We start from the raw sequence: 25450 nt of genomic DNA on the forward strand, positions 1-25450 counted from the left end.
TCCTTCATTATTTTCACTTATTTTATAGTTTCTTGGCATTATCTTTTTTTCTCTCCAAATCTATTAAGTTAATAATTTCACATTTTGCTTGATTTACAAGGTTGTCATCTATTTTCGCTAGGGATTAAGTTCATAACTGTATTTTCTCTTAGTTAGAATAAAAATATGAATAATATATAGCATATTGATCGAAGACTCAGTGATCATTCAATAAATTAACAATCATCTATTAACGGATTAACAATTGACTAACCAATAGATTGACAGATGCTTAGTAAAACTAATTTTTTAAACAACATTAGATTAATTACATGAAAAAAAAAATTAAATTGAAAAAAACATGGTTATAAAGGGTGATGACCACTTACTATATTCAATTGATAGAGGTCATTCCTTAAACCAAGAAAATTATGCAAACAATCCACAAATAAAAAAGCCAATGGAGCAACCTCTATCAGATATGCTATAGGATGATTCTTTATCATTTAGTTTCTCTTATCAACAAATAATTACACTTGGATAGAATTATGGTGTTCCCATAATGCTTCCACCTTTCCCAACATCATTACCTCTACCAACTTTTAGTGTGTATATTACCATTTCTATGCTTTTAGTTCAACCTTTTAGTTGTCCCTTATCGGGGTTTGATTTTATTTTCAGAAGTTCAAAACAAGTTTGTCCATGCTCTAATTAGCTATTAGTGGATCTTTCTGAAGAAACATTGTTTTATATATATATAATGTTGATTTAAAACTATTTATCTAGAGATGGGAAATACAACCAACATGACTTATTATAATAATATTATGATAGTCAATAAAACTATATAAATTATGGTTGATTAGCTCAATCAAATTTAAAATAAAGCTTGAGTAGAGTCAATCGAGCAATCCTTTTATCTAGATATATAGAAGGCAAATTCCAAGATTTAATCATTTTATTTTATTTTATCTTTTACATTATCTTTGACAAGGTTGATGGAGGCTGAAATCTATAATAAAATATGCTAACCTCCTTGAATGGTCAAAGTACAAAATACTAGTAGTCCCTAAACAAATCATAAAATTGAATTAGGTCCTTCTGTTAACTAAACTTAGGTTTTCCTTTAAGTGGTGGTAATAAAAGAAATTAATAAATTGTTTAAGTTATTTCTATGTTAACTTTTTTTTCCCCAAGTACCTAAGAGAAAGGGTGAATTAGGTGATTGAATGCAAATAACCACTTTAATAGCCAATGCAAATAACCACTTAATAAACCATACATATCACAAATATAAATAAATTAAAAAATAAGTAATAGAAATAAAAACATCATGATTTATAGTGGTTCCACTCTAACACACACCATTCCTCAAGTCATAGAATTAGATATTATACTTAACCATGATAACCTTCTTTAAGAATAAGACCTCATCTTTTTCCATATAACAATTCTTTTCACTAGTTAAAGATCATAACTTTTAAACTCACAAGCTCTCAAAATCCCACTTCCTAAATCTCAAATGGTTGAAGCCTTGTTCACATTTTCATAATTTATTCACTTAAAGTTTATCTCACAAACTCTCTAAATAAGTAGATTTATAAATGAAAGGCACAAGCTTTTGTGATGTACGGATTTGGCTTCAAATATTCTCAATGAATGGTGTAAGAAAAAAAAAAGAAAAAAAGCATTGATATCTTAATAAAAGTTTAGTTTCTCCATAAAAGAATGAGTTATAAATAATTGAGAAAATAAGAATAATCAAGATTATTTGTGAAGAATGAATGAATTGTTACATAAAAAAACAAGGAGCACACATGAATATGGAAAAAGCCTCAAAAACTAAATGTTTCGATCTTCTTGTATATCTTTATCAAGACTTCTAACTAGTTAATCAAATACACAAAAGAAAAAAAAAACTAGTTTATGAAACTGACTATTAAAAAGAAATAACAAGAATCTAAAAATTGATTAGCATAAAATCAACAACTTATAAGAGAGAGATTGAAAATATACAATAGAAATGCTTACATATATGCCCACCAAGGACATTAGTTGTCATCTTGTAAATTAAGAAATTTTGTAATGTACAAAGCAAAAGTGAGACACTGGACAAAAACAATAATTTTTTTTTTAAAACATTATAGTTATAAAAATTATTCAACTATATGTTTAAAGTGATTGACTAAGCAAAATAGAACATGTGTTTAAGCAAGGGATAATGGTCATTTTTCAACTAAGCTTATTGCTAACTAAATGATATATAATAAGCTTGTGTACTCTGTTTGATGCACCTATTTAAAGCTAAATTTTAAATATATCATAAAAGTTTAAACAAGATATCAAAATAGTATACTTAAGTTATTTTATCTTGAAGACTTGATTTCCATTATCATAATCCACTTTAAGCTTCACTTTAACTTCTTTTGTATTCTCAATAAATATCTTCAAATCCTTAAACTTAGAAGACTCTTTAAATATTTAAACTCCAATATGTATCTTTCTAAAAACCTCTTCTCTTTTTGTATCTTCAAATGAATGCTCAATCCAATCTTTTTTTTTCTTAATATATCTATAAAAACACAAATATTAATGCATATTTTTTGGTCCACAACAAGTTTGATCCTTAAATTAGTAAATATCTTAAGAAATTAATGTTTAGATTAAAAAAAAATCTATTATTACTATATTATATTATATTATATAACATAGTTTTATTGTTCAATGAATAGTATTATTATATTTTAAAAATTAATGAAAAGCAAAACCTTATTATTATTGAACTATTGTCAATTTATTCTGCAAAAAATATGTTATGGTTCCTGAATCTTTTAAAAATCTCATTTGACTCTTTTTTAGGTGTTTCTATCCCTATATTTTTTGAAAATTATAGTTTTTATCCTTGTAATTTTAAATGTTTACATTTCATTCCTAAACTTTATCCTTTTTTAGGTTTCAGTTCTTGTTAGTTGACATAGAAGTAATAAAATTATTGAAAATAAGAGGAGAGAAAAGCTTTGGATATTCCACACATAAAAAAATAACGATCTTAGTGTTAGTGAATTTATCTTAGAGGGAGGAGTTTGATGTAGGTTGTACGACATTCACTCATGCTAAAAAAAGTACATAAGAATCTGAGTTTTTTTATTTGATTTGCTTGTTTTATTTTCAAACTAATTAGAGAGTGTTTTGAAGTTAGAAATAGGGTTTTTAATGTCTATATGATAACTTTTTAAGATTAAAATAGGTTGAAAATTAGTTTTAGAGGGTTTTAAAACTCGAACCCTTATATCTTAATCATCCGGGATAATCTAAATTTTTTTCTAGTAGATTATGCATTATCCATTCAATTTGTTTTAAGAACTTCAACAAATGATAACAAAAATGAGGCATGCTGGTTTGTCCTTCTAGTTTTAAGTACACCTGTTTTTTTTAAATATTCAATCAATTTCTTTTTATTTATTTTTTATTTTAGAATACAATTATTTTAAATAAAATTATTAAATAATTTTTTAAATCTATTTATGTCATAGTTTTTCAAATAATATTAGAAGTCTTGATGATAATATTAGTAATTATTTTATGAATAATTATACATGAACTGATTTTTTTTTAATGTGATAATAAATACTTAATAAGAATAAAATTTGTATTTTATTATTTTTTAATTATTTAATTTTATAAAATTAATTACTTTTTTTTTTTGTAAATTTACTTAAAAACCACCAAGTTGTAATTTGTTTTATTTTTCTTATTAATAACAGTTTTTGAAATCATGATATGTTTTTATTTTTTAAAAAAGCTCTTATCATAAAAAAAATTGTTTTCATTACAATAATAATAAAACATAAATTAAGAAAGAGAATTTTGATTAAAAATTATATATTTTTTTATCTTTAATTAAAATTATTAATTTTTTTAAGAATATTTATTTTAATCATCTTTAGTTTTTATTTAAAAACCTATACTACTAATTAAAATATATGTTTTATTAAAGTTAAAAAAGTAAGAAAATGAAAATTTGGCGTAAAAAGGCACATTTTTCTTGGTTTTTTTTTTTATATAAATATTTATTTTAATTATAATAAAATTAAATAAAAATAATTTTTTTTTTAAATATTCCAGGGCATATATACACAGACCAGTAATATCTATTCATGTAATAACTTATCCTCATTTTTTAACCCATCCCTTTAAAATAAATGCAACACTACAGTCACCAAAAAAAAAACAAAATCTAAAAATTTGAAATCCAAATCCGCGCTCATCGCAATCAAATCTTCACCGTCAATAATCAAATCCCATCTCTCTCCCTCCGGCTTCCTTACAGAACAGAATATTCCCAGTCTTTTCATAATTTTTATAACTCATCAGTGAATTTATTGATTATTGATTAATGGCGTCGATTCATTAAGGAGGAGGAGGAGAAGAAGAAGAAGGAGAAGGAGAAAATGACGACTACGATAGAGAAGCTGTTTCTTCAGATCTTTGAAAGGAAGTTATCGATTTTCGAACAAGTCAAGCACCAAGCCGATCTCTTCGATCACCGCCTCGCCTCTAAATGTGTTCTTGATGGAACTACCCCTCCTCCCTGGCTCCTCTCCCCGTCTCTCTCCTCCCTTCCAAATGGTAATTTCACTCTCACGGAATCGGCTTACGGGATACTAGGGTTTAAATTTCTGTTTTAATTCCAATTTTTATGAATGTTTTCCATATTAGGGTTTTCGGATTTTTCAATTATAGTGGAGATAGTTCTGTGGCTGTTAATTAAAGTCTAATTAATTTATGGACAACTTTTGGTTTACACATGATAGTTGGATTAGAGTTTTCAAAGAGTAATTTTTCTTTTTTGGTATGGACTAATGGAATGGAATGGTGCCTAGGTTATAGATATATATTTTTTAAAATGTTTTTTCCTTGTAAATTTCATAAATGAGTTGCTAGTGGTTTGTGTCGTTTCTCAATTATCTGCAAACTGCTGTGTTATTACAGAAAATAAAGAGGATCTCATATCAGGACTATTACTGCCGCGTCCTCACCCTGCAAACCCTTATTCCACTAGTGCCTACTCAGTACAGCCTGTTATTACTACCAATACCAGTGACCTGCCAAGTGGTTTACACACAGAACTTGGCCTTGTCAACAAAAGATTCGATTCAGGTTATAGACTGTCTGTTTTGTCACAGTTACCTGTTATTGATGGCGTTCAATGTAACTTAAATGGAGTTCCTGAGCTGGAATTTAATGATGCGTCCCCACAAGATTGTAGAGATGCAAGAATGCCAGACATTGTACCTGATCACAGCCAATCACTGGCGAGGATTCATAGATCCAAATCAAGGCAAAAGGCTCTGGAGTTTCGCAATAGTGTGAAAACAGGTAAAACCTGTCCAAGTGCTGAAAATAATGTTGGTTCTTGTTCTAGTCGATTTAGAGGGTCTGGGGTTACTTCTCTACAGTTTGACCATGTTGATCAGTCAGAGTCACTCAAACTTGTCGAGGCAAGTGATAAAAGTTGCGTTGGAGAAGAGGTGAAAGTAGGTGAATGCATGGTAAAGGAAAACTCTAGTGATGTTTACCATGGCCGAAGTACAAGATCTAGAAGTTCTAGACTTAAAGCCAGCTATTTGAAGGAGTCCGGGAATGCGTGCACCTCTAATTGCCTTGTCAAAGACGATGATCTTAGAGAGTCTATTTCAAAACAACAGCCTAACCAAGTTGATTTGACAGAACTTGTTTCTGTTGTTGGTCATGCAAGTTCTGAAGCACAAATGGAAAATGAAGGCAATCACAGGGGCAATGAAATGGCTAGCATCATGTACTCTATTGGAGTTCCAAGATGTACGAGTTCAAGCCCTCAACCCAACTCTACAAGGAAGCCTCTGGACATGAATAATTCTTCGTATATCGACAACAAAGACAGTAGGATTAGAGAGTCTATTGATGATCCACCACTGCAGCCCAGTTGTGTCAATGAGATATCTGCATTGGCCAAACCTTCATCTGTTATCTCCAATGACAGTTATGGAAGGGTGAAAGCAAAAGTAAGTGATAACTGGAGCAAGGAAAAGGGAAGTGGCCTTTATTTTGGGAGAATAACAAGATCTAGAAGTTCCAGCCAACGAGCTGACTTTGTGAATGAATCTTTGAAGCTGGACGGCTCTTGCGGTAATGCTGAGGAAGAACCAAGGCAGCTTTCCAACCCTGTTGATGACTTTAGGGAATTGGTTAAACCTTTCAACATCACTGATGAAAGTTGTGGAGTGAATGAAAAAATGTTGAACTACCAGAACAGTGAAGAGAGAACTGATTCTTATTATGGAAAAATAACAAGATCCAGAAATTCCAATCAGCAACTTGGAGTTGATGGGCTTCCAATACTGGATACTTCATCTAATATAGCAAATGATAATGATGGTTCACTATCACAGTCCTTCGGCAGATCATCACAACCTCATCAACCATTGAATCAGGTTAGAGAAGAAGGTGTTGACCTCCAGGCAGTGTTGGGTACTCAAGCAAATGCCCTGCCCTGTATTGAAAGAAAGGACATGGTTGACCTGGGTATATGTGACGCAGTTGTTGCAGAAACTGATATAGATTCTGATGGGATAGTTGAAGCTTGTTCTGTTACTTCCAGGTCTAACCCAGATGGTTCCAGTCGTGGAATGGAAGTTCCAGTCTCAGGGCCAGCCACTGACTGTGTTAAGCTAGTGAAGCCCAAGCAACTTGATTTTGATGATGTGGAAGACTGCGGTTTGAATGAAATTGGTGATCCTGCATCAGAGAACAAACAACAGTCTCTATCATCAGAGAGACGGGGTTCTACCTTGTTGCATTCAACAGTTATATTGGATAAAGTATCTGTTAACTACCAAGAAAAGCCCATCTTGTCCGTTGAGATGCCATTGCTTGAGGACCAGGCAGTTTTTAGTAAAGAAGATAAACCTTGGAATGATTCATCTGAAGCTTTTGTTAATGACACTGCTCTTTTTGTTGATGAAAATACCAACTCTGTGCATAAGAAAATTAATTCAGCCATTTCTGAAAACCAAAATGGAGATTTCTACGTCATGGGTTCATGGCCTCAGCATAAGAGGAGAAAGATAGCGGGTCAACTGACTAGTTCCTTTTATGCTTCTTCATGTTTGATGAGAAAGCCGTTTCAGCCTATTGTTACGGATCATGTAAATGGAAATATTAATACTATGGAAGATTCAGATACTGTCCAAATATCAAAAGGGTTTTACATGTCTCATATGGGGGATGACATGCAACCAATTGCTATCAAGAGCTCAGTTGAAGAAATTAATCAGAACTCAGGGCCTCATATGGCATGGTCTGAATTCTCATCACCAAAGCTGCAAGTTGAAAAGGTATTCCTTTTGATGCACTGCGGAGCTTTTTTATTTGTCTTCGATGAAATCTGGAATATGGTTCCCCTCTTTCATGAAAAATTTTCTTATTAAAAAATGGATAATGAACCGCTAGTCTGCTGTTTCATTTTCAGTCTAGATGACAAGTAAAAGTTACAAGTAGATGACTTAATATCTATCCACATGCCGTGGAATGTGATTATATTGGCATATCTGTCCGCTCATTTTCAGCTTGTGCAGTTGCTGGCAACATATTAGCCTATGCATATGCTGAAATAATTCAACTGCAAACAAAACCAATTAATGTCCCGTAGATGCTAGATCAAATTCAATAAAAAGCTTGTAATGTCAACATCCTCCACAATCGTGCTGCCAGATACTTGGATGCATTTGCCTTCTCCCTCTTCACACAAACCCTGAACTTTCTCTCAACAAATCAGTGGAATAGTTCTGGCTGATCATTTACCCTTTATTTGACCAGAAAACCGTGACATTTTAGAGGAACTGAATCGAAATACATAGTAATATTTTTACAACTAACTTGTGCTCCTGCGAGATTGTGCAAAAATTGATACATAAAATAGGTTTTAAGCTTGAATGGAATTTGATTGTGGTGGATTTGTTTTTCTGGTTGTGTTAAGGACTCTGATGCAGAGCATATGGTTAATTGTTTTCTGACAGGTTGAACCTGGCTTGGAAGGAAGGAGCGGAAGTGCAAATAATTGTGGAGCACGCTCACCATCAGGTTTGACAAAATTACCCACTGGAGTTTCTCAAGCTAGTTCATTGGAAAAAGTTCCAGTGGAAAACCCTACTATTGTGATCTTCGATGAAACAAGGCAGCACACTGCAGAAAAGAATCAGGTTTCACTGCAACTTGAAGATAGATATGAACTGGGAAGCTCTGAACTTTTGACTTCTACTGAAACTGCCATGCAGGAAAATATATTTCATCTGGGAAGTAATGGGAAATCACTGTCTAATTCAGCTAGTTCTCCACATAGTCAATCAATGGATTTGATTGGTACCGATCAAAGTATGCCTGTATATGAGTGGTTTGGTATGGAAACTGAGGGAATTGACTTTGAGAAATTGGATCTTTCAAATAATGCACTAGAAAGTGCAATGGCTGTGGAGCGGCTTTGCAAATCTGTTTGCCTTGAAACACCTTTGTCCCATTTTGCTACTGCATATAACAAACATAAAACACTAAATTTATATCAGTCTGTCCCAAATGGAGTTTTAGAAACGATGGAGCTGAGCACCACCGTTAACACAAACAGTAACACTGGCACGGAGCTCGAGGCCAGTTTGAAATGTTTCAATGACAACGTCAACGACACCTTGCATGGGAGGCTGCATTCTGACTCCCCAGCTTTTTCTAATGCTCCATCCACGTGGGATATTAGAAAAGCTTTAATGTCTCCAGTTGGGAAGCTCTGGGAAGGAATCACATCGAGGTCTGGTAGTTCAGAGAAGAGAGTGAGCTCAATTCCAGATCTTCCCTGCATCAGTGAAGAAAATGAGAACACCATTGAGGTACCTGAAACATTTAAGGATGTTGTTGGTTCAGAACAGATGATCAGCTCAGTCAAAAGAGGGTTGCTTGCTGATATTACAGATAATTCTGATCCTCCAATATCAGTTTATGATTCTGAGATAGTCAGTGATAGATACAGTCTTGCTTCTGTGAACACAGAGTGTAGCTACACTGGCACTTGTAGAAGGGACAGATTGAACCATGGAAACCAGAAGGGCAATAGAAGAAAATATAACAGTAAGGCAAAGGAGAATCAGAACCTAGTGGGTGTAAATGGTGTCAAAAGAGCCAGCGAATCTCACCATAACAGATTGAGCAAGCCAATCTTATCTGGAAAAACCAGTTTGAGAAAAGGAGGTCCGAGTCTTGCGGAGACCAAGACTAAACATAACAATATTGTGTCAAACATTACTTCTTTTATTCCACTTGTGCAACAAAAACAAGCAGCCGCAGTTGTTACAGGTATCATCTAAATCTTTTTTTTGTTTTTGTTTTGTCCTGTCTGTTCCCATTAAATGATTATTTATTAAAAAGACTATTTTCCCCCCTTCCTTCCATCAATGCCTACCGTAAAAGATAAATTCATCATTTTGTGAATCTTTGAATATGCTTTGGTATTATTACCATATGCTTAAAGCACAGTGTCGCATTACAAGTTTTAGACCCACAGCTTGATTTTTTCATGGTTATGAAATGATTAGTTAATGCGCAATTGGCAGCGTGGCCCTATAAGCATTCAGAAGTCTCAGTTTTCAGCTCAAAATCCTTCAATGGGATGAGTACATTTGATCATTTTGCTTTCATTATGTAGTTGAATCTGAAGAATTGGTTAAGGCATGTTCAATTATAAGTTTGCTGAGCCTTGAATCCAATATGGTCGTATTTTTCTCCTGACAGACACATGGATTGCTGTTTGTTCGGACTTCAGCTTGCTTTTTGTTGTTGCTCTGTAACTATTTAACATGTTATTGGTTCAGATTGCGCATACTGAAATATTACTGGCAATTTGGATCAAGCTATAAACTATGATTATTAACACCTGTTGTCATGGTTTATAAAAAATGAAAATGCTTAATGAGCTGCCTCATTTTATGTAGCTGATTTTATATATTTGGTCATTTTAGGTTAAGTTCTTGCATTTGATTGTAATATCACAGCAATCCCATGCTATTATTTAGCAATGGTTTCCCCTTTCTTCAGTGGTTCCATTTCTCTGTAAAACTTCAGTGTCGATTAAGTTTTCTTAGGATGGTAAACATGCCTAATAAGAGGCATAATACGATCATGTTACTTATTCATTGAACAAATAGTGTATGTTTATTACAGCATTCCAACATCTCCTCTGTTTCAGTCCATAATTGATTTTCAAATACCGGTGCTTCCTTATAGGGAAAAGAGATGTTAAAGTGAAGGCCCTGGAGGCTGCTGAGGTTGCAAAGCGTCTTGCAGAAAAGAAAGAAAATGAAAGAAAGATGAGGAAGGAAGCCTTGAAACTTGAGCGATCAAAGATGGAGGAACAAAACTTGAGGCAGTGGGAGCTAGAGAAGGAAAAGAAAGACCAAGAACATAAGAGAAAAGAGGCAGATATGGCAGCAAAGAAAAGACAGAGGGAAGAAGAAGAAAAAAAGGAGAGGGAAAGGAAAAGAAAGCGTGTTGAGGAAGCAAGGAGGCAGCAGCAGCTAGTGCACGAGGAAAAGTTACGTGCTGAGAAAGAAGAGAGAGAAAAAAAACACCGAGCTGCAGTATGATCTCTTATGCTTTATTGCAATTCACAATTTCTGTGAGCTGCCAGTATTATGAATGTTATTAATTTTGAAAATGAATTTAGGATGAAAGAGCATTCGAGAACAAGAAATCTAAGGACAAATCAGGAAAGCATGTTAAGATGGAAAAAGAAAAGGGAGACAACAATCTTCAGAAAGTGCCTGAGAGTAAACCTGTGACTGCTAGGGTTTCAACAATTGATGATGGAAAATCAGAGTTGGGTGATTTTGGCGATAATTCAAAAGTATGTGTTCTTAACATCTTTTTTACTTAAATGTTAGCCATAATGCCTTGAAGTTCATGTTTTCAAAAATAAAGTCAAAGTTGCTATAATTCCTCTTGGAACATAAGCAACAAGCAAATCGTTGTCCCTTTCTCACCAGAAGGAAGAAGTTTTCTGTTTTCTAATTTCAATTAATGGTGAGTGCTTTTGTTCTCATATTTATTGTTTTCTGCCATGTTGAAGTTGGTGGTATCAAGAAGGATTCTTAAAATTGATGGTTTCACTGAACTTCACGTGCATGGAACGTTCCTTGCAAATGGAGCATTGGCATGACTACTGTTGCCATTTTTATAATGGATCATTGCATGGGAGATTGGATGAAACAACAATAAAAGACTCTTTTCCTTGCTACTAGCCAACTTGTCGAAAGTTATCTCATAAAGAATAGTTCTATTTATGTTCTTCGTGCGGTATACACCTGCTCAGACTTCTTGTGTTATTGTAGGAAATGACTGTCTTTTACAAGGTAGCTGAGAATGGCAACTTAATGTCTAACATAAGCCTGGAACAGGCATATGAGATTTCTCCATACAAAGGTTCGGATGATGAAGATGAAGATGAAGATGAAGATGATGAGGATGATGATACAGAGAATAATAAATTTATTCCGTCATGGGCCAGGTATGCAACTCAATTTTGTTATCTTGATAGAAATCCCTGTATTGAAATTAGGCTTTTAATTCACATAGAACACCATGCTTGCACATGCAGCAGTGCTGTTTCTTGCCTATCGGTCTTTCTGCTCTGGGAACCACTGCGATAAATGAGATGATAATAGCCATTGTCCTTTGATACTATACTTATTGTTAAATTATATCCTATTTTGTCTTTTGAGACTTCAATGTCTCTCAATGCATTAATGAAACATTCACAAGCTTATTCTTGCTTTCTGCAGTAAAAATCATTTAGCTTTGATTGCTTCTTCCCAGCAAAGCATAGACCCCCGAACCATTTTCACCCCAGACAGCTTTCCCGATAAATCTGAAGGTATATTCGGATAGTATGGTATCTTCAACTCTGATATTTGTTTCTGAACTAAACTGTATTGCTACTTTGTAGTTCTTTTGCCCAGAAAACTTCAGCAAAAACAGCAGGCACACCAATGAAGTTTGACAGCATTGTATTTCTTAGGTCCTTCAGCATTAACTTCAAACCCTTTTCCGGTAAAAGGTTTGCTTTCTTTTTTCCCTCTGGAAGATAGAAAGACTGTATATGCTTTGATGCGTTGGCATTGCATATTGCTGTGAACATCAATCCAGGCATATCTTATGACAGTGAACTTCAATCCTTCATTGTGGCAGTTTACTGTAACAATTCACCACCCTTTGTTTAGCTTTCCACCTCAACTGCTCAATCTCAAACATTTTTAGAAAAAGAAAAGGTCTCGTCTCAAATTTGACTGGCTCAATTATTTGGATCCATCTTCAGTATTATGTTACCTTAATAATATTGAAACATTCTTAGCTGTTGTGACTGCATAAAAACTTTTAGTCTACTTCCGTTTCTTTTCTTGCATTACTTTGGTATCCAATCCTTCCCCATTAGTGCATCTACAGGCCCATGTTAAATATGGCAAACCGAGAACCATCTACTTCCCCTTATTTTCCTTCATGGTTGTCATTCCACCTTCAAGTAGATGCACTTATTTCTCATCTAATCCTTTCTTGTATTTTCAAAGTTCAGTCTTCGGATCCTCTTAAAAAAACATCTATATTTTTATAATAAAATTCTTGTCCAATCCTTTCTTGTGTTTTCGAAGTCTTCAGTCTTCGCATCCACTTAAACAAGACATGTATGTTTTTATATGTAACATTCTCATCTTGGTCACTTCATAGACGTAATTATTCACTCAGCACTTGTTATCAACAATAAATTTGATCTAATTCCAACAAGGATTTAACAGTCACATCACTTTAGTAAGACTTCTTAATTTCAACTTTGGTTCTAAAAGTAATGCTGTTAATCTCCTGTTTGAAAATAGTAGTAACGGAACTAGAGAACATTGCTGAGCATGCCCAATTGCACTAAAGACATGCTCTGATGCAGAGTGCACCTTTGATGGAATTTGTCAAACCAGAGATCATTTATCAGAAGCCATCCCCCCCTCCAAAAAAAAAAAAAAAGCAAAATTTATTGTAATGAGATTTACATTGCATAATTCTTGACCTTGCCTAAAGTTTTGGTCAATAAAATCAAATTTACGTAATCTAAACTTTGGTGGGTAATGTAATGTGTTTTACCATTTATTTTTAATTATCATGAAAAACTGAAAAGTAATTTTGTTTCTGGTCTTCTGTGTCAGGTTTTGATGAAGACCTCATTCGTAATTCACGGGTAGGTGAATTCGTAGCACACATAAGTAGCTTAGAATCTTAGGTTTGCAATCATGTGAACACTTTTATCACGTCTCGATTAGCAGCTCTTTTGCAAAGCGAGCACGCATAACAAACTATCACGCCGTCAAAGCGGAAAAAAGCTTCATGTTCATCAACATGAAGTTGCAAAAACAGAGCATTGTTATTATTATGTAGTTTTCATTTTCTAACCGAGGATTTAGAGGAGTCTAGAACTGTTCAACGTCCTGCCGCTGTCATTTCCAGGTGCAAGCGGAAGGTAAAGTGATAAAACCTAGACTAGACCAAGAACCTATTGTAATGCTGTCTTTCAACTGAGAACAAACAAGTGTAGCTGTAATATTGTTACCTTTAATTTCTATCTTCTTAAAATCCTGTAAGTTTCACAGTATTGTCTGTGTTTAATTGTGTCCTCAGTAGACTATATTGAGGCCATGCTTGCTTACTTAAATAGTAGAGTAAAAACATGATTTCTTTATTAATACTCGATGTTTTCTTTATTAATACTCCTTTGTTGCTCTTGCTCTTGATTTGAAACCCAACGGCTAGCTTGTGATTAACCTTGACCGATGGTTGCGCTTAGTGCTGTCATTTCCCAATCTTACATTTGCATATATGATGAGTCTGCAACAGAAAATTAGAGATAAATTTTGACAGGGACGCAATAAAAGTACTGGTTCAAGAAAAATTCCGGACCATCAAACAGTTTTTTATTTTTATTTTTATTTTTAACAAAAACAAGCTGCTGTATGCATGGTCAATAGGAAAATCCATCAAGTCCTAACTTATTTCTTTAACTAATAAAGCTTTTATGATTAAAGTTTGTCTAAATCTACTTGGTTCAACCAGATAAAAGCAAACTTGAAAAGTTTCAATTATTGCGTCAGCAAATTTATGTGGCTCAAACACAAATATTTTTTAATCAAGAATCGAAAAACATTTTTTAATGACAATTTAAATCCTAATAAGATTTTGTGAGAAAATATTTTATCAATTTTTTTTTTATTAATATGAGTGTTCGGGCTAACTTGTGCGTATATTCTTTAATTTCACGGATCTTGAAATTAATAATCATGTAATCTTTAATAGCCTTCAAGTTATCATTCTTTATTACATGGATGGTCAATAGGAAAATCCATCTGAGTCTTGACTTTTTCTTCATTAGTTTTAACTTCACCACTTCTAACACTAATTGTCTTAGCTGAACATAATTTTTATTTTTTTCTTAAAAAAAAAATCCACTAACTAATAACTAGATAGATTGCCACAACGCCAAAAGAGAACAATTCAATAAAACAAACAAAAAAAACTCAATCCTTTTAAAACAAACAAAAAAATCTCAATTCTTTTTCCAGCTCCAAGGATATGCTTAAACAACAACAAAAGAAGAGCAAGAGCTTAACAAAAGATGTGACTCTGGCAAAGAGGCTATTGGATCAATTTATGGCTATTTCTCAAATTAATTGGAGTTGAAGTTGTTTTATTGTTCATATGACTTTCAGTGATCCATGTATATAATACAATCTCATTATGCTATCCATAAATTTGGTTGCTCTGCGGAGTGCAGACAAGGTGTATAAAAGTTCTTGATTTTGAAAGGTTTGAATTGTGACAACCTCTCTCTCTCTCTGTGTTAAGTTGGTGACTAGAATCAAGCTCAATTCTTGCTCTTGCGCGAAGTGTTTTTTCAAAAATAAAAGTGATTTTTAGTTGCTGAAGAATGCTTAATTTTATTATATACCACTTAGCAAATATCTTAGGAGTGCTCTCTCATTAGAATTCTGCACATATGATTTCAGTAATCTCTACATGACATAGAGACTTCAGTATGAACCGCTGATTTGTTCTCCTTCATCAGAATTCAGCACTACTTGTTATGGTTTAGTTGTGAGCATTGATGCTTAGCAGATGTTCAATGAATACCTCAACAGATACTTCATGAACAAGTCAGGTTTGGTTTATAATCTATCAGGTTTGGATAAAAAATTTGACTTCGGATTTAGATATTAATATTGCAAAACCTGATCATTATCATCAATACAAAGGAAAATTCAAAAAAGCTATTATATTTTCTCCATAGCAAAACAAAAATAAAACAAACACAAAAAGCACTTATTACCCAAAGAAAATTTGAAACATGCATTGCATTAAAAAACCCATAAATTTTCTGCAGAAAATAAAATCAAAGGACACAACTTTCAAAAGAAAATAAAAACCAATGCATACTAGATCTGTAATTAACAAACCTTAATCTTAAATGGATCTCTCTCTCTCTCTCTTTTTCTTGTAAAAACAAAAAACAAACACAATAAGACCAAATCAATAGTGTGTTTTTTTTTTTTTTCCTGTGTTATGCAATAAAAAAGTTAGAGATTAAGAGAGTGGTGACAGTGAAAAAAAATACAAATATAGTAGAAACTGAAGAAATATAAATTGTTAATTTTATGTCTATTCTTTCACCTCCCTCTACATCTTTCTCTTCTTCATCCAAATTGTTGTTTTTTTTTTTTTTTTTTTTCATTCTCCCATTTTACCTTTTAGCTCAAATAACCTTTGTTCACTCATCTCAAAACTTTTTTTTTTCTTTTTTTCTTTTCTCTTTATTTTGAGTTCTTTTTACCTCCTCTTATTCCTTCTATTTATAGATGTCAGTTTTATCTCTTATTTAAACAACCTTATATGTTACTTCTTATCAAAACATATTGATTATTCAAAATATTTTTATTTAGAGCTTTTCTATAGTTTAAGGTTATAGTTTTAATCATGTCATGACTATTATTAATATTATTAGGTGTTGGTGAGTAGATAGATAATAAGCAATAAACAAAAAGTGGATTATATAGTACTTGAAATCTGATGTGACCTAAGAAAAGGACGTCATTACTTGAAATGTCTAGTCAAGTAAAGAACCTTAAATAGAAAATGAATAGGAATTATATAAATTTAAGGTAATCTTCATATACTATTAATCATGGGTTGTATGATGGAGTGCTAAAAAAATATCTTCTACTTTTTTTTATTGAGATACCCCACTCAATTGTATGATGGAGTGCTATAGTGTAACTGAGACAACCCCCTCTTTTTTTTTCCCTTTAAATATTATATAATTAAGGAAGCTAAACTTTTTTTCTTTTTAGTTTCATTCTCTTATATTATGATGTCATGATTTAAATTTTTATAATTTATTTTGATTTATGTGCTCTAGCATATTCGTATTGACATGAAACATTTTGACTTTAAATTAAAGGTCAATATTACAAAATATAAATTTTATTTATAATTTAAAAAAATAAAACAATAAGCACTAAGACTAACACTAAAAAAAGTCATTTTGGTTTTCTTTTTTATTTATGGATTTTCTTCAAAGAGCCTCTTTAAATAATTTATTCCATTAATTTTTTACGGTCCAAGATGATTTCTTTCAATTCAAGCTGAGTTTTGTAAGTTTTCACCGAAGCAATTTGCTTCAGGTTGATCAAATCCTATATGGGATCATCATAGGTTGTTTTTCCAAATTTAATTTATAAGGGTTTCACAAAAAAAAATCTAATTGGTAATAATTCATATGTCCACCATCTCATGAAACCAAGCAATTGACTTACCTTTTACATGAGAAATTGCTATGAATAATCGATGTTGAGGAGGGGTGTGTTTACAGATGCTAAGAAGGGGTGTTATGATAGTTAAAAAATTGTGTTGTCTTGTAAACCTAGACAACATAATTATCCTTATTAAAACAAGAAAAATATAGTTTCATCGCCTTAAGTTGGATTTGCTGATTGCTTTGGTTTTCAGTTTCATATCTATGATGGCTATTGACAAACATAATAAAGGTGTGTAGAGGAGACTTCATGGGTCATTTACCCAGTACCTTAACTATTTGGTCTACCTCGTTTGAGATGTTTTGTAATTAATGAATAAAATCCTCTAAAACTCTATATTATGTCTATTGTTATTGTTTTTGTTGTTTTTATTATTGTTTCATGGTATTATAACTTCCATTAATTGAGAAACTCGGGTTTCTTTTGTTATACCCTGTTGAGAAAAGTTGACTATGATACTAATTTGTAACAAATTAGTTATAACTTTCCTATGAGAATGTAAAAGTCGAGTAAAGTAATGGAAGATAATTTTATATAATGGAAGATAATTTTATACAATCTAAAATTTATTGAACTAGGGACTTAATTACAAAGCAAGAAAATAATTAAATTAAAATAAGAATAGAAGATTTATGGGCGAATTTAAAGTAGTTTGGGCCTTCTAATCTAGAACAACTTGTCTAAAACATTCTTTAATGCTAAACTCTTCTACCTTATTCAATTTAAAATGGAAATAATTGGGATTTAAAGTTTGAATAGTCTTGAAATTGAAAATTAAAAGATTTTGAATTAATTTATCTAAGTCTTCAAAACTATTATCTAAAACATTGTCATTTTCCTCCAATAATTGCCTAGTACCAAAACACTACCATTTTCCCACGAGATTGCAATTCAAAATATAGTTGATGCTTCATAATTAATGGATAAGTCCACTTGTTAGTCATGTAATATCCTTTTGCATCTTCGTCATCCATATATCTTTAGTTTTTACCAAATATCATTTCAATCGTTATTGCTTGTCTTTGTGTTTTGTTTTGTTTTTAACAACTCCTTTAACTTTTTTTTTTATGTGCAGATAAGGGAAGGGGGAGAGAAAGAGAGGGAGATAATGAAAAATTCTCCTATTCTTTAGTCAACCACCTTTAGATATGTTACAAATACCCAGAAGTTAAACAACTCAAAACACCAACAAAAATTAATGCATTAAAGAAACAAAATGAACTTTATAAGTAAAAAAAAAGTGATAAGTTCCTCTCTTGAAGGTTTATCCTTTAAAGGGTATTTTTAAAATTTTTTTTATTACTTCATCATGGTTTGATGGATTTTCTTCAAAGAGCCTCGTTAAAGGATTTCTTTCATGAATTTCTTATGGTCCAAGATGATTTCCTTCAACTCTCTTCTTATTTTGTTTTCTTTGAATTTTGACTTAAACTCTTGTTTTTCTCTTAATATTTGTAGCATTTAGGAGACTTTAATTTTTCAAGGTTAGTAGATTTTGGAGTTTTTATATCAAGGATAAACAAATTGCAGTGTCAGGAAGATTTTTTAAACTATTATATGTCTATGAGGAAGTTATATCAACTATTTTACTTTAGAAAACAAAGTCGAGTAGTTTATAATTAAATAGATATCCGAATCAAATTGAATAGGGTTTAGACATTAAAAAACAATGGTCATTGGGTAATAAGTTGGGTATGGATAATAGTTTTGAATTTATATTCAATTATGAATCACACTAAAACCTAACTCGTTGATACATATGACCATCCATGATAGCGTATCAAACTCATACAATTTGTTTATTCGGAACTAGATTCTTGGATACAAAGAATGGTGTAACTAAATACCAAAATCTTATTTATTTATGATAAATATAACTAAATTATGGTAAAGGATTTTGTATTTTTTTTAGTCAAAATCCTCATTTCATATTTTATATATTTTTTTTCATGTTTTGACGAAACATGTTTTTTATTTATTTATTAATAACATGATTTTTGTAATAAAAAAAGTTAAGGTATTCAAAATAAAATCCACAAAATTTTAATAATTTAAATTCATGAGAGAAAAAAATATTTATATAGTCAAAATGCCCTTTTTCCTTATTCTTTTAGTTTTTTTTTTTTATGAAAACATATTTTTTTTAAAAGTAAAAGCTTATCATGATTTGAAAAGAAAGTTTAAAAAAAAAATAATAAAAAAAGGATATCTTGATAATTTTTATACACTTACATGAAAAAAAAAAAAAAGAATAATTCATTTGTAAACACTATATAAAATTCACAATAACAAAAAAATATATATTTTATTCTCATTGAATAGTCATCCACTATATTCTTGAAGAAAATTTGTATATTAAATTTATGTATAAATATTCATAAAATAATTGCAAATATCACTATAAAGGCTTTAATTTTATTTAAAGATAATAACATAATTGGATGCTTTTTTAAATATCATTATCATTATTTATTTTTTAAAACATTATTTTAAATATATAAAAAATTAAGAGCTAAGTGAATGAAGTCCTCCACATCCTCAAAGAATGACCCAAATATGTCAGGCTTGCAAGGACAAGCCTTTAAGCCTAATCTTAAAACAAATACTAGATGCTATTGGATGTAAAAGGTGAAGCATATACACTCTAATTTAAGCAAAAAAAAGACACCATGTTGTATGTCAAATTTTTTTTTTTTAAAATATAATGGATGACACATTATTCATCTAAGTAAATGAAGTGTCATTTACTAGAAAATCAAGTTTCAAGTTTTTGAACTATCAAAACCAAAATTATAACATGTTTTCAGCTAAAACATCTTAGAAACCTCAATAATCTCATTTACAACCCTAAAACCCCTCTAACCAATCTAAAAAATAAAAAATCAAATCAAATAAAAAAAACACTTCAACCTTGATCTACTTTTTTGACATGGTTAAAGAGCAAAACTATCTTAATTGAACTTCTCTTTTCAAGACGAACTCATTGACATTAAGATTAATATTTTTTTTATTGTTGAAATGGATGATCAAAATCTTTTTCTCTCCTCTCCCATTTCTAATAACTTTCACTCTCCCCGTACAACATCAAGGTACTAATGCGACTATGCTTTTTAAATCAAACTGAATTTTTGCAAAAAAAATAAATAATTTCAATTTGAGCTTTTCATATAATGAACCAGCATGAGAAAAATGAAGTTTTAACATCAAAATGTAAACTCTTAAAACAATATCGACAAAACTTTTATGAAAATTTTAGAGATCAAAGTTAACTTTTCTCAAAATATAAGGGCTGAAATGAAGTTTTATAAATGAAATGTAAATATCTAAAACTACAAAGTCCATAAACTACAAAAAAATAAAAAACTTTAGGTACCATAACAAACTTTTACAAAAATTCAAGGGTTAAATTGAAATTTTCTAAATATATAGGGATTGATACATGATAAAAAATGAAGTTTTAGGATCAAGTTATAAATACCTAAATCTATAGGGAATAAAAATGTAAGATTTAAAAAATTCAAGGTTCAAATTGAATTTTTAAAGATTCCAATATTCATAACAATAGTAAAGTGCAAGGGACCAAACTAAACTTCTGAAAATTGCACTTTTCATAGATAAAGTAAAAGTCCAAGATGGTTGATTATTATTCTAATTCTTTCACGAGATTAAAAAGGATATAGCTATCGGCAACATTTAGATCCATGCAACGGCTAACTGACGTGTAAGACACCAATTTTCCATTATGAATTAATAAACTTGGTCTTGGACTCATCACGCGGCCTCCTCCTGCATTAGCGAGTGCTCCAAAATCACATTTCAGCTTCGAATGTGACTCGCATTCCAAAGCTATTATTTTATAATAAATTTTAAAAAATAAAAAATATTATTTTAATATATTTTTAAATAAAAATATTTTAAAAAATAATTATAGTTATACATGACAAAAATAAAAATAAAAATAAAAATGTATGATTCCACCAAAGCCATACCCTACGCCTTTATGCAAACACCCATGGCCATGATTAACAACTTTAATAAAAGCTGCGTTACGAAGTACAACAAGTGGAGTTTACTACCTCCAAAAAAAAATAAAAAAGTAATCTGCGTTATTTTTTTCTTTTTTGTTGAATATAAAAAAATATTCATGTTTACTTAATATATTTTTTAATAAAAAAAATATATTATATAAAAATTGATTTGATGTAACATAATTGACTTTGTAGATTTAAAAATAACTTGAACGACCAATAAAAATATAATTTAACTAAAAAAAATCAAAACAATACCATTTTTTCAATATTGAGATGACACCATATTTAATTTACTTGGATCTACTCGGATCGACTCGAATTCACTCAGATCAACCCAGGTTAACTTATCAAATCTTCAACCCAGGTCATGAGACCTTGATAAATCTGTAAAAAAACAAATAAAAAAAATTATTAAACTTAATTCTCAATTCAAATCAATATTAAAGGATAACATTGAAAACAAGATCCAATTAAAAAAATAAGTCGGGTTAACTCAGGTTAACTTGCGGAAACTTGGTCATAAGATCACGATAACCGTTTAATTCCCAACTAACCTAATGTTGAAGAATGAAATTGAAAAAAAAATCAATTAAAAAAAGGATACAAAAAAAAAAAAACTACCATAGTCAACTCAAGTTAACCAACCAAACTTCTGACTCAAGTTATTAGACTAAGATAACTTCATAAAAAACAAATCGAGATAAATTATAAAGTATAATTTTCAATCAACTCAATATTAAAAGATGAAATTAACTTAGATCAATCTATCTAACCTGCAAAACTTGCGATCTATGTCATAAGACTATGATAACCTCATAGAAAGAAAAACAATAAAGTTAAATTCTCAATCAACCAAATACTGATATATGAAGTTAAGTACAAAAAACCAATTAAAAAAGAACAAAAAAAAATGAGTTGATTCAATACGTATTTACCTGTCAAATTCAGGTTATAAGACTATATAAAATAAATTGAAATAAATTATGAAGTTCAGCATCCACTAAACCCAATATTAAAGGATGATTTTACAAAAAAAATAAAATTAAGAACCAAATTGTAAAATACTAAAATATTTAATTATTCATTACTAGAATGAAATATGTTAAGGTCTTTTAATAAACCTTGAATATCAAACTTTAAAAGTCGAAGGTATTTCATTGTTCATCCTAACATTGAAATATCAATATCTTATATGTTGATAATACTTATTAAATTATACTTAAAAAATATTTTTAAGAATAAAATTAAAAAAATATGCCGTAAAATATGAGAAGAGTGAATTTATGCTAATTTTTACTTAATTGCTGGCTTACATAAAGGCTGCAGCAATGACCAGTTGGGCTGGGTTAGGTTAGTCAATCAAATACTTCAGTTGTAAGAGCCCTCTCGTAGAAAAACCACAATCAATGATCACCGAAAGCATCTTCGACATTAAAACAAAAGGTCCAGAAACTAAGACCCATTGTCAGTCATTATTATTAATATTTGTCTGGCCAATCGATGATCACCCACGCTCCCATGTCTTTCAACCGTTTAAACCCCATTTCCCCACGAACCCTCCTTCCTCCTCGTCAAGTCCTCTAGTCCTTCATCATAACCAACTTGTTATCCTTCAACAAAGCAAAACAACTCTTACTGTCTACCATTCTTCATTTTGTTTCTTCGTTGAACTCTCTCTGAAAACAACAGAGAATCAAGATTCAGTGGGTATGAGTCCAAGAAAGATACATTTTTGCACCTTCCTCATCGTTCTCTTTAGCTTCAAAGACCCTCCTTTTGTGTTAGCTAGTAGTAGGAATGTAAGCCTTGAGTTCCCTTCTTTCAATCTCCGTAATCTCACTCTCCTCGGTGACTCTTATCTCCGAAATGGTGTGATTGGCCTCACACGTGATGTCACGGTGCCTTCTTCAAGTTCAGGCACTGTAATCTACAACAACCCGATTTCATTTTTTGATCAAGAATCCAATACCACAGCTTCTTTCTCAACAAGGTTCAGTTTTTCTATCCGTAGTGCCAATGAAAACTCTTTTGGTGATGGTTTGTCCTTTTTTCTTTCACAAGATAACCAAACTCTTGGGAGCCCTGGAGGGTACTTGGGTCTTGTTAATTCTTCTCAACTGACCAAGAACAAGTTTGTGGCTGTTGAGTTTGACACCAGGCTTGATGCCCGTTTCAATGATCCAAATGACCACCATATTGGTCTAGATATTGATAGCCTTAATTCAGTCAAGACTGCTGATCCAATCTTGCAAGATATTGATTTAAAGAGTGGAGATTTGATCACAGCTTGGATTGATTACAAGAATGATTTGAGGGTCTTGAAAGTTTATATGAGTTATTCAAGTTTGAAACCAATAAATTCCTTACTAACTGTGCAAATTGACCTTTCTGAGTATCTTAAAGGTGATATGTATGTGGGGTTTTCAGGCTCAACAGAAGGAAGCACTGAGCTTCACTTGGTTACGAATTGGAGCCTTAGAATCTCAGGCTTCCTTCCTCTGAACCCAAATTCAGATCCTTATAATGTATCTGATAGTTCAGTGACGGTAACAACACCTGTTATTCCTATATCAAATGCTGCAAATAAACGTCACAAGAGCCTTGGTTTCGGTCTTGGGATTACTGGTCCGGCTATCTTTTGTACGTTCCTGGTGGCTTTTGGTTATATTTCTTTCAGGAAGTGGCAGAAGATTGAAAGAGTTAAGAGCCTGAAAGCAGAGCTAATGACGGGGCCAAAGGAATTCAGTTACAAAGAGCTGAAATTAGCCACAAGAGGGTTTCATTCAAGCAGAATAATAGGTAGAGGTGCATTTGGGAACGTCTATAAGGCCTTCTTCAAATCTTCGGGTACCTTTGCTGCAGTGAAAAGATCGAAACATTCCCATGAAGGTAAAACTGAATTCCTTGCTGAATTGTCAATTATAGCGTGCCTGAGGCACAAGAATTTGATTCCACTACAAGGCTGGTGTGTTGAGAAGGGTGAAGTGCTGCTTGTATATGAATTTATGCCTCATGGGAGCCTTGATAGGATGCTATATGAAGAAGGATCTGAGCGTGGAATATTTTTAAATTGGGCACATAGGCAAAAGACAGCAGTTGGCTTGGCCTCTTCGTTAACATATTTGCATCACGAATGCGAGCAGAAAGTCATTCACAGAGATATAAAGACTAGTAACATAATGCTGGATGGAAACTTCAATGCAAGGCTGGGTGATTTTGGATTGGCAAGGATAATGGAGCACGACAAGAGTCCCGTGTCAACGCTTACTGCAGGAACAATGGGGTACTTAGCTCCTGAGTATCTTCATTGTGGGATAGCCACTGAGAAAACTGATGTTTTTAGCTACGGAGTGGTGATACTTGAACTGGCTTGTGGTAAGAGGCCCATTGAGAAAGAACCAGTTAGCCAAAAAATGGTGAATTTGGTTGACTGGGTTTGGGGATTGTATGGTGAAGGAAAGATCATCGAGGCAGCTGATAGCAGGTTGAATGGAGAGTTTGAGGAGGAAGAAATGAGGAAGCTGTTACTTGTGGGTTTGAGTTGTGCTAATCCGGATGACACGGGGAGGCCTGCCATTCGGAGAGTCCTTCAAATCCTCAATGGTGAGGCTGAGCCTATTGCTGTCCCGAGGAAGAAACCAAGCCTCACATTCTCTTGCGACTTGGCATTCACGCTCGAGAACATTGTTTCTGATTGTGACTAGTCTCATATGAGACATTATAGCTAACTCAAGTTTTACTGATTGTTTGATTCCTTCATTTTTTTCTCTTTTTGTTAAATTTGTTAGTTTGTTTTCAGTGATTAGAGACCTTAGGGTTTCTTTCGGCCTTAGTTCAAAACTATTGTATTGAACTATGCAGTCTCTGCGATGTCTTGAAACGCTTTGAATGTGTATTTGATCTCTTCCATCATCAAACAAGTTCTTTCAGCCCTGAAATCTTCTCTCCCGCGTTAGCATAATATCCCAAGAAAAAGCAACACGGCAAGGTAAAGAACACTCTGACATTTTGGAGCTGCGGTTCCTCGAGTTTAGAACTGTTTTTCTACATGCTTCATTTCAAATACAGGTTAATCATCTACTTCAAAATTGTTTGCATGGAAACTTCATGAACTTTTAATGAAATCATGAACTTATATTTTCATGGAAGCTTCATTTCAAACTTCATGTAACCAGCATCCTCCCTTGCCATGCCATGCCTGTAGATTCATTTAAATCCCCAGAACTTACATTTACCTTCGTTAATTGTAACTACTTCTAGGCTGCAACCGGATATATTGATGTTTCAGGCCTACCATGAGCTGTCACTTCAACCTTTTTTGTGCTAATCAGAATAAATAAAGATTTTTCTCTCTAGCACTAGCACTAGCACTAGCAGTGGATTATACCGACTTTCTATCACTCTTTCACATGAAAGCTAAAAAATAATAAATAAATAAATTAGGATCAAATTTGATTTTTTTTAGATAATTTTTGAAAACTAAAGGGATTCAATATCAATAATTTGTAAAATATAAGGACT

The 25450-nt window shown here is 32.1% G+C and overlaps 2 protein-coding genes and 1 pseudogene across 3 annotated transcripts; 2 read left to right on the forward strand and 1 right to left on the reverse strand.

Annotated features, from left to right (window-relative positions):
• LOC140955253 (uncharacterized) overlaps positions 1–25450 on the reverse strand; it is an 85738-nt pseudogene that overhangs the window by 29406 nt on the left and 30882 nt on the right.
• On the forward strand, positions 4192–13668 carry LOC118056907 (uncharacterized). Of its 2 annotated transcripts, XM_035069328.2 has the most exons (10): positions 4192–4608; positions 4972–7355; positions 8037–8219; positions 8295–9357; positions 10285–10637; positions 10724–10903; positions 11388–11563; positions 11838–11929; positions 12002–12112; positions 13245–13668. In XM_035069328.2, exons 1-9 carry the CDS (start codon positions 4431–4433, stop codon positions 12046–12048), a joined length of 4656 nt encoding a protein of 1551 aa, XP_034925219.1. In that variant the 5' UTR covers positions 4192–4430; the 3' UTR covers positions 12049–12112; positions 13245–13668. The 2 variants fall into 2 exon arrangements, with proteins under 2 accessions (XP_034925219.1, XP_034925218.1); XM_035069327.2 differs by having other exon boundaries at positions 8037–9357.
• On the forward strand, positions 22350–24867 carry LOC118056915 (probable L-type lectin-domain containing receptor kinase S.7). The gene has a single exon (XM_035069348.2). The coding sequence runs from the start codon at positions 22639–22641 to the stop codon at positions 24631–24633; it is 1995 nt and encodes a 664-aa protein (XP_034925239.1). The 5' UTR covers positions 22350–22638; the 3' UTR covers positions 24634–24867.

This window comes from Populus alba, chromosome 1 (genome assembly GCF_005239225.2).
Source record: "Populus alba chromosome 1, ASM523922v2, whole genome shotgun sequence".
Taxonomy (NCBI): domain Eukaryota; kingdom Viridiplantae; phylum Streptophyta; class Magnoliopsida; order Malpighiales; family Salicaceae; genus Populus; species Populus alba.